The 10,000-nt window shown below is 37.2% G+C and overlaps 1 protein-coding gene across 1 annotated transcript in view; it reads right to left on the bottom strand.

Annotated features, from left to right (window-relative positions):
- LOC115210368 (rap guanine nucleotide exchange factor 4) overlaps positions 1-10,000 on the bottom strand; it is an 853,913-nt gene that overhangs the window by 123,292 nt on the left and 720,621 nt on the right. The window contains exon 7 of the mRNA XM_036502201.1: positions 9,720-9,948. Coding sequence (XP_036358094.1) covers positions 9,720-9,948 — 229 coding nt within the window. The remainder of the gene's footprint in view (positions 1-9,719; positions 9,949-10,000) is intronic.

Below are 10,000 nucleotides of genomic sequence, written 5' to 3'. Positions count from 1 at the left end.
ATGTTTCACCAAAGAAGAAAGCCAGTTTCTAGTTTAGAAGTAGTGCTCTATCATAGCAATTTAGACAACATCAGTGAAATACTTTAACCAAACTGTTAGTTATATTTTGGAGCACAAGTTGTTTATATATTTTCACTATTCCTGCATGTCCGTAAATGTGTTTTGTTTTTCACTTCTAAACTGATTTGCTATTAATACTCTCTCACATGTCTATCTCTCTCTCTATTACAAAAGGCAATACATGTATTATATCTATCTATCTATCTATCTATCTATCTATCTATCTATCTATCTATCTATCTATCTATCTATCTATCTATCTATCTATCTATCTATCTATCTATCTATCTATCTATCTATCTATCTATCTATATATATATATATATATATACACACACACACACACACACACATATGAATAACTGAGTTTCAGATTAGCTTTGAGCCAAGAAGAGTATGACTGATACCCTCTTCCCAATGAAACAACTGCAAGAGAATATAAAGTAAGTCATCATAGCTATATATAAAAGTATATATATATATAAGTAAACCATATATAAAAGTAAGCTTAATATAAAAGTAAGCCACCATACCTAGCATTAATTAACCTTGATAAAGCCTTTTCTAGCATACACACACACACACACACACACACACACACACTCTCTCTCTCTCTCTCCCTTCTCTCTCTCTATCTTGCTCTCTCTCCCTTCTCTCTCTTCTCTCACATTATTATCTCTCTCATAATCTTGTTCTACTTTCTCTTCTTTCACATCCCGACTTTCCTCCTGCCATCACTTTGTTCTGTGTTCATCCATTTGGACACAACTTTGAATGAATGGAAACAAAGAGGAATAGAGAGGACCCTTCAGTCTTGCAGAAGACAAAGCAACCACACTAGTGCTGATGCCACAACAAAATACACCTCATGCAATAAAGAGATGCAGATAATGAGGGTTCAGAGGAACCTTTACTCTTGATGAGGACATGACAAACTCTTTAGTGCTGGTACCAAGATTAAATGCACCTAGTAGATATTGCAAAGTGATTGGCATTTGGAAGGGCATTCAACCCCAGGAAGCATGCTAAAAGGGAATTTAGAATGTGATGTGGTTTCCATCTCAAATAAGAAGCTTTGGTAATCAATCCAACCTTTGCCAGCATACAAAGGAACATGGTTATATGTCTTTTATCTTTTACTTGTTTCACTCATTCTATCAGTTTCTTTTGCCAAACTGTTAAGTTACAGGGCATAAACACACCAACACTGGTGGAAGACAAACACAGACACAAAGACACACATACATAGATGTACATACTTATTATATATATATATATATATATAAATGGGCTTCTTTCAATTTCTGTCTACCAAATCCACCCACAAAGCTTTGGTTGGCCTGAAGCTATAGTAGAAGACATTTGCCCAAGGTGCTATGCATGAATCCTCATCATCATCATCATCGTTTAACGTCCGTTTTCCATGCTAGCATGGGTTGGATGGTTCAACCGGAATCTGGGAAACCAGAAGGCTACACCAGGCCCCAACTGATCTGGCAGTGTTTCTACAACTGGATGCCCTTCCTAACACCGACCATTCCATGAGTGTAGTGGGTGGTTTTTACGTGCCAGGGGAGGCTGGCAGCAGCCATGATCAGTTGGTTCTCTTAACGTGCCACCGGCACAGATGCCAGTCAAGGTGGCGCTGGCATCAGTCACATTTGGATGGTGCTTTTTACGTGCCACCGGCACAGGTATCACACTATAGTTTCCATTTGATTTTTTTTTTTATGTTGATGTACTTGACTCAATAGGTGTCCTTAAGCACAGCAGGTCGTCCTACAATCCAAGGTAAGCACAGCAGGCCATCCTGCGATCCAAGGTACTATATATATATACATATATATATTTATATTACAGGCATAGCTGTATGATTAAAAAGTTTGTTTCTCAACCACATTTTTTTTCTGGATCAATCCCACAAAGTTCTACCTTGGGCAAGTGTTTTCTCTTATAACTTCAAAGCTCCAAGCTAACCAAAACCTAGTGAATGGATATGGTAGGAATAAATTAAGAGAAGCCCACCATATATGTGCATGTGTGTGTATGTGCGAGTGTGTGTTTATGTCACCTAGTTGTGACATCCCATGATAATTGCAAACGACTGTCATTGTCATATAAGCAAAGTCATTCATTTCCAATATTCTGTGAAACATGTCTGGCCTTGAGGAAATATTACTTTGCCTGGAAACAGGTGAGGGTTTGCAACAGGAAACACATTCTGGCATAGAAAATTTGCTCCAATAAACTTCATCTAGCATACGCAAGCATTGAGAAAGTGGATATTAAAGCAATAATAATGCTGATGATGCTGATGGTGTGCCTGCACACATTTGTGTGTATGCATGTGCACGCATGTGCACGTGTGTGTGCTTTTATCTCCTTGTTTTGATACCATGTTCTAATTGTAAACAACTGTTATTGTTTATTTGCCATCTTTCATGAAAACTGTTCAGTGATTATGCTATTTTATGTTTGAAGGACAAGTTAAAATATTACTTTGCTTCAGAATAGATGAGGTTTAGCAACAGGAAGAGCATCCAGCAATAGTAAATCTGTCTCAATGAATTTTGTTCAACCCATGCATGAATGGAAAAATAGATGATGTTATTATTATTATTGGCAAAAATAGAAGAGTGCCATTGTTATCAAGTGAATGATATTTCGACATCTTGTGTGTCTTCCACAGGTTCAAAAATTAAACTTGGTTAATATATATAGGACTGAGGTAACTCCCCCAGAAGATATAGAAGCAAAAATAGAAGAGTGCCATTGTTATCATTCACTTGATAACAAGGGCACTCTTCTATTTTTGCTTCTATATCTTCTTGAGGAGTTACCTCAGTCTTATATATTATTATTATTATTATTATTATTATTATTATTATTATTACATTTATTATTATTATTACTTTTATTATTATGATGGTGATACTAAATAATGGTTTAATTAATCCTGATGGCTAAAACAAATGAAAGAACTGAAGAACTAGTAAGAGGAAAGAGAAGGGAGAGCAAAGTGCATAGTCATTTTTAAGGCCGCCAAGACTAATGGAAAGCTATGTGGAGGTCATTTTCAAACTAGGGACTTGGTCTAAGTGGTTACAATAGAGTAGATTCTGCCAGAGATAACCAGAACCAAGTGGTTTTAAAGTAGGTAACAAGTTGGGCCTACCATCCAAGAACAGGAATGGTTCCTCCACTTGGCTTTCACACACCCAAATTTAAGTTACAGGCTTTGATCAGTTAGACACCATTGTAGAAGTCACTTGCTCAAGGTTATGTATAATGAGACTGACTCCCAAACCAAGCAGACACAAAGCAAACCAACCACACCTGCACACAGATATTGACATATTTTGCAATGTACCCCTTCCAATTCAAATAATTATAACAAATATTCTAATATTAATACATTCATATATTAACATAGAATTTGTAATGTGATCTTTTATCATAAAAGATTTGCAAGGTAATAACTAAATCATCATCATCATCATCATCATCGTTTAGCATCCGTTTTCCATGCTAGCATGGGTTGGACGGTTCTACTGGGGTCTGTGAAGCCAGAAGGCTTCATCAGGCCCAGTCAAATCTGGCAGTGTTTCTACGGCTGGATGCCCTTCCTAACGCCAACCACTCCGTGAGTGTAGTGGGTGCTTTTTACGTGCCACCCGCACAGGTGCCAGACAGAGCTGGCAAACGGCCACGAACGGATGGTGCTTTTTATGTGCCACCAGCACGAGGGCCAGGTGAGGCTGGCAACGGACACGAACGGATGGTGCTTTTTATGTGCCATCGGCATGAGGCCAGTTGGGGCGGTGCTGGCAATGGTCGCGAAACGGAAGGTTCTCTTACATGCCACCGGCACTGGTAACACATCTGCAATTTCCATTGATCGATTTCGATTCTGATCCTCACTTGCCTCAACAGGTCTTCACAAGTAGAGTTTTGTGTCCCAAGAAGGGAAGGTATGCATACGTAGGCTGGCTCCATCCCATGTAGAAGGCCACGGGTTATGGACTCACTTGTCCTGCCGGGTCTTCTCGCGCACAGCACACTTCCAGAGGTCTCGGTCTCTAGTCATTTCCTCAGTGAGACCTAAAGTTCGAAGGTCGTGCTTCACCACCTCATCCCAGGTTTTCCTGGGTCTGCCTCTTCCGCAGGTTCCCTCAACAGCTAGGGTGTGGCACTTTTTCACACAACTATCTTCATCCATTCTCGCCACATGACCATACCAGCGCAAACGTCTCTCTTGCACACCACAACTGATGCTTCTTAGGTCCAGCTTTTCTCTCAAGGTACTTATACTCTGCCGAGTATGAGTACTGACATTACACATCCATCGGAGCATACTGGCTTCATTTCTTGCGAGCTTACGCATATCCTCAGCAGTCACGGCCCATGTTTCACTGCATCATACAGTCTGCCTTTCACTCTGTGCGAGAGGCCTTTTGTCACCAGCAGAGGTAAGAGCTCTCTGAACTTTGCCCAAGCTATTCTTACTCTAGCAGTTACACTTTCAGCACACCCGCCCCCGCTGCTGACTTGGTAACGGAAACTATCAACTATTTCTAGTTTTTCTCCCTGGAAAGTGACGGAAGTTGGTCTCAGAGTGTTTATTGTTCCTGAGCATCTGCCACATACAAAAACCATCTTCCTAGAAAACGGTAAACCTTCAAACATTTTATTATAACATATTGACACATAAATGTAACACGGAAACAATGTGCTTGCACAACCAGCTAGAAGTATCAGCTAAATCATATCCTATCATCTTGAGAAATAAGGATACAATGGATAATGTAATCTTTGATACACAAAATGACAGGATGACCATACTGGAACATTTTAATCACAAGACAATATTTAACCCTTTAGCATTTAAACTGGTCATATCAGACTCAAATATTCTACTTGTTTTATGTTCAAGCCATCCAGATCTGGTCTCTCACACCTATCCCTCAATGCCATTTTAAAAATAAATAATCACATCATTATAATCTTGAAGCTTTGAGATAATGCATGATAATACAAAGCAAGGCTACCACCCCTGGTGAAGAGGATTGACTTGCAAGAGTCCTGAGCTGATGCCACATAAAAAACATTTGTGTTGGTGCCATGTAAAAGTGCTTGGCACACTGTAAAATGGTTGGCATTAAGAAGGGTATCCAAGCCAAATCACACTGGAACTTGGTGTAGCTTTGCAGCGTCCCAGCTCTGGTGAAACTGTCCAATCCATGCCAGTATGAAAAATGGATGTTAAAGGATGATGATGATGAATGTGAAAAAATGAGCATTGCAGTTGACAGAGTAACCTGAATGCTAAAAGGTTAAAGGTTTGTTCTAGAACTGCATTCTTGGTCTTCACTGGTGCCCAAGACCAGAGATATGAACACAGTTGGTGTTCACCACTGTAAGTAGATGGTTGCAGAAAAAACAGGAAGGGGTGGTGGTACTGAGAGTGAATTCTAGAGGTATGATATTTTGGGAAGAACTAAAGGCTTGAGCAATTGAAACCATATAGGTGAAAAAAGAAGTAGAGAAGAGTGTGTAGGGAGTGTCTGAGAGTAGGTGGTACAAGATTATAATGGAAGCAGATGAAGCAACAACAGTAACACTATGTGCATTGAAATCCCATTAAATTATAATAAATTTACATATTTGATGTAAAAAAAGTCATTCTTATGATGATAATTTTTCAGACTATTAATTTCATCTTCAGAGAAATGTTTTCAATATTTATATAAATATTGGGGAAATGGCTAGCCTGTTAAGATGAGGTTAACAGTGAGAAAAATATTAACTCATTAACAATATCTAACCCCAGACATTTAGTTATTCAAAGTCTCTTATAGAAATATATTCACAAATAAACACAACCTTTGTAATGTGGTTACTGTTAATTATAATAAATTTACCTAAAAACTTCCTTTATGTATGTTTTATAGAAAAAGAATATTTTATATCAAATTTTGTGAACAATAACACCATTGGTAATAGAATGTCAACAGACCAATTACGGGGTCATTGCATTTATGATGGTGAAAGTAAAAAACTCAAAGTATTTTGTTTGAAAGCACCTGTTTGTAATTCTTTTTCGTTTTTCTTTATTAGTGTTTACATATTTCAGGCATGGCTGTGTGGTAAGAAGTTTGTTTCTTGACCGCATAACTCCAGTTTCTGGGTTCAATTCCACAGAGTAGTACCTTGGGCAAGTGTTTTCTAGTATAGCATCAGGTGAATAATACAAAACAAGCAACAGAAGCACTTTTATGTATCAAAATATTCTCTAAACAAATATAGTATAATAAGTATACATCATCATCATCATTTAATGTTCATTTTTCATGCTGGCATGCATTAGATAAATTGACTGGAACTGGTAAGCTGGAAAGCTGCACGAAGCTCCAGTCTGTTTTGGCTTGGTTTCTAGGGCTGGATATTCTTGCTAATGTCAATCACTCTACAGAGTGTACTGGGTGTCTTTTCATGTCACTGGCATGGGTGCCTTTTATGTGTCACCAGCACTGGCCATGACCATATTTCACTTAGCTTGACTTGTCAAACATTTAAAGAGGAAAAGCTTAAGGAATAAATAAGAATCATATTATCAGAGTTAGGTATGTTGATTTCTGAGTAAAAGATATTGGTGGAATGAGTATTACAGGAAGGAGGAATGACAGTATCTTCTATCTTATAATTCATCATCAAAATCTATTTATGGGTGAAGAATTCATCCAAGTGGTTTAATGTTTATAGTGCATCATCTATTTGTACAGCTAAGTGTAGAGACTGAGGTTACCTCTTGTAAATTTTATGTTATGTTCATGATTAGGTTCATTATAGACAAAATGTTGTAGATCTTCCTGTTTAAGACCTAACCCATCAACAATATTCTTTGTAGTCTGTTTAAATGGAGTTGACAGAATCCCTCTATTCTCAGTTTGTTCTTTTACTAGTAGCATCAACTCCTTGTTGGATAAACTTTCTCTGTGGGATTCTAGCAACTCAACTAAATTATACTTTATGACTTCTTCAAAACCTGTATCATTTACAAGGGCTATAATATATTTCTGAATTTGCTATCGGCTCTCTGCTTGTGGAAAATTTGTAAAGTCTTGGATACAAACTGGCCAAATATTGTTTGCCAAATATTGTTCAAAATTGAAGGTTTCACTTCATCCCATAACTCAGCTCTGTTATCTACAGCATCTCTTATTGATCAAAAATTATTCACAACAAATATGTAGTTAAAAAAAAATAGCACCAGTAAAGTAGTTCCATAAGAGCAAAAAATTGCTGCCTTTTCATATGGATGTAAGAATGAAAGGAAGATAAAAGGGTAAAAGAATGATGTGGGAGGAAATACTGTATGATTATAGTTAGATTAGGGGTTACTAGACTCATGGTTGCTTCATCCATTTCACCTCTAATCTGAGCCATAAACCTTCACACACTATGCATATGCTGTGGTGCTGCCATACAACACATGTAGCTACATACATTACTATCATACAGGTTGGTCTATCATTGTTGTTGCCAGCTATTTATTCAAAAAGTTGGTTGGTTGTGATGGTGAGATAGATTGTATTAATTTTGGTGTTGGTGATAGTTGGGGTATTGTTGATGGTGGCAGTGATCAGTGTTCATGAAGGAGTTTGTGGTTTGGTAATGGGCATGGTTGTATTGGTTTGGTGTTGAAGCCTGTAGTACAAGTGATAATGATAAATAGCATGTGTGTGTGCACATTTAGATAGCTAGATACATAGAGTTGTATAAATAAAAGAAAGATATAAACAGATACTCATTGTAACACAAGAAAATACACACAAGTATTCTCAGTATAAAATTCCAACTCATATTCTATAATTGTTCATAGTCATGCATACACAAACACTTGTGTGCTCTGACACACACACACATGCAAACACACATACGTACACACAAACACACATATATAAATATATATATACATATATATTTGAATGTATTGGAACTACAGATTTTCAAATTGTCCACTTTTCTTTGATCTTAACTAAAACAACAAAAAGTGGGCTTTTGGCAAAAAAGGAAAAGCATAGTTGTTAAATTAGTAAAATTTATCCAAGTTTTCATGAAGGTGAAATTACAAATCAAATCCCAAAACTAGTGGTCATACTTTAGAATTTCCATAAACATGAAATCTAATAATCTGAGATAGCTGTAAATGGGGATACTTGCGTGTGTGCGTGTGTGTGTGTATGTGAGTATACATGAGTGAGTGGACAAATGAAAGAAAAGAGCATTAAACATATTTAGTAGGAGTTACATGTATCATTATAATAGTTTGATACAGCTCCATGCAACTTAATGCTTTGCAGGCCTCTAGCAGAAATCCATCTCTTTCAAGCTTTAGATTATCAAAGCGGATAATCAAAAGTTTGAAAGAGACAGGCTTCTGTTATAGGCCCATGAAACTTTAAGTCGCATAGAACCAAATCAAACTGTTTATATATATATATAATGGGCTTGTGCATCTACTAGATTGCATCCAGTAAAGCCTGGCTGACTGGCTAGCATAAAGTCACTCATAGACATGCACAGCCTCTGGTTCATAGCTATTCTACCTCTAATTTCTGCAGTTTCTATAATGGCCTTTGCTCATTAGAGCTGGCAGGGATCATACCATTTCCACTCTGGCACTCCCATCTGATTTGTCTCTCCTCCTCTCACAATTCGTGTTGTATCCAACACTCCCAGGTCCTACACTAATCACTATGCTCTTCCTTCCTTCCCAGAATTTTTTTCCTCTGGAACTTCCTCTCTGCTTACATTTTCCTGTTGCTAACTTACAAAGGTTCAAGTAAAACATTAATGGTGTCAGTCTCATTAGTATAGGAGGGCTTGCAAGGATCATAAGTTCCAGAGCCACTGCAAAAAAAAAAAAAAAACCCAAAAAAACTCTCACTAAAGATTGATCTTCTATAGAAGAAGCCATTCGCCCATGATGCCACATGTCATACACTTCTCATGTCAAATTTCTTAACCACACAGAAAAATAACATATTCATGCATAAACACAGCCATTGCAATGTGACCACAATTAATTATAATATATTTTCATGAGTAATTGCTTAAGGCAATTGATTTATTATAATATATTCACATATAAACATATTTGTAATGCAACTCTGTCTGGTTTGAACAAATTTACATAAATACAGTGGAGGATTGGCAGATTTTGTCTAAGTCAGCTTTGCCTTTCATCCTTTTAAAATTAATAAGTCCTGGAGTTAATATAACTGACTACAACCTTGAAGGCAGTGCCCCAGCATGGCCACAGTTCACTGAGTGAAACCAAGAGATGAATATGATAATACACACTTTCCAAATGGAAAACCTTAATTACTTTAATGGCAATATACTCACACGTAATATAAGCCAAGAAGAGAATTGCTTTTTAATCACTCAGTCTAATAGAAATAGCAGCAAAATCTCGTTCAAATCATATTCCACTGTCTTAAAAAGGGAAGGACACATTGGAAAATATAGTCCTAGATATACAATACAGTCCTAGATATACAATTATGGAATCATCAAGGGTTCAAGAACAGTTATACAATGTGATCATTTTTTAAATGAAGTTGAATAGCAAAATAACAAAACCAACTTCTCACCATGTGCAATGACCCCTTCTTCAAGTAGGACCTGCCACATACCAACTGCCTGAACACGGGTTAATACTAAAGCGCTGTACTGCATCAACCAGTCCACCATCTCGGTACCAACCATACATTGGCGGTATGTACGCAAATGGTATTTCCGATCTCGGATGATATGTGGTGCCTGAATCATTATCACAGTTCGAAGAATTTCCTTGGCATGAAACATACTTTCAGAGGGTTCCTGCAAGTAGAATTGACAACATGGTTAAAATGATTGCAACAATAATAATAAT

Source organism: Octopus sinensis, linkage group LG4 (assembly GCF_006345805.1).
Source record: "Octopus sinensis linkage group LG4, ASM634580v1, whole genome shotgun sequence".
NCBI lineage: Eukaryota > Metazoa > Mollusca > Cephalopoda > Octopoda > Octopodidae > Octopus > Octopus sinensis.
The sequence above is the reverse complement of the archived record's forward strand: the minus strand, read 5'-3'. Positions and strand labels throughout refer to the sequence as shown.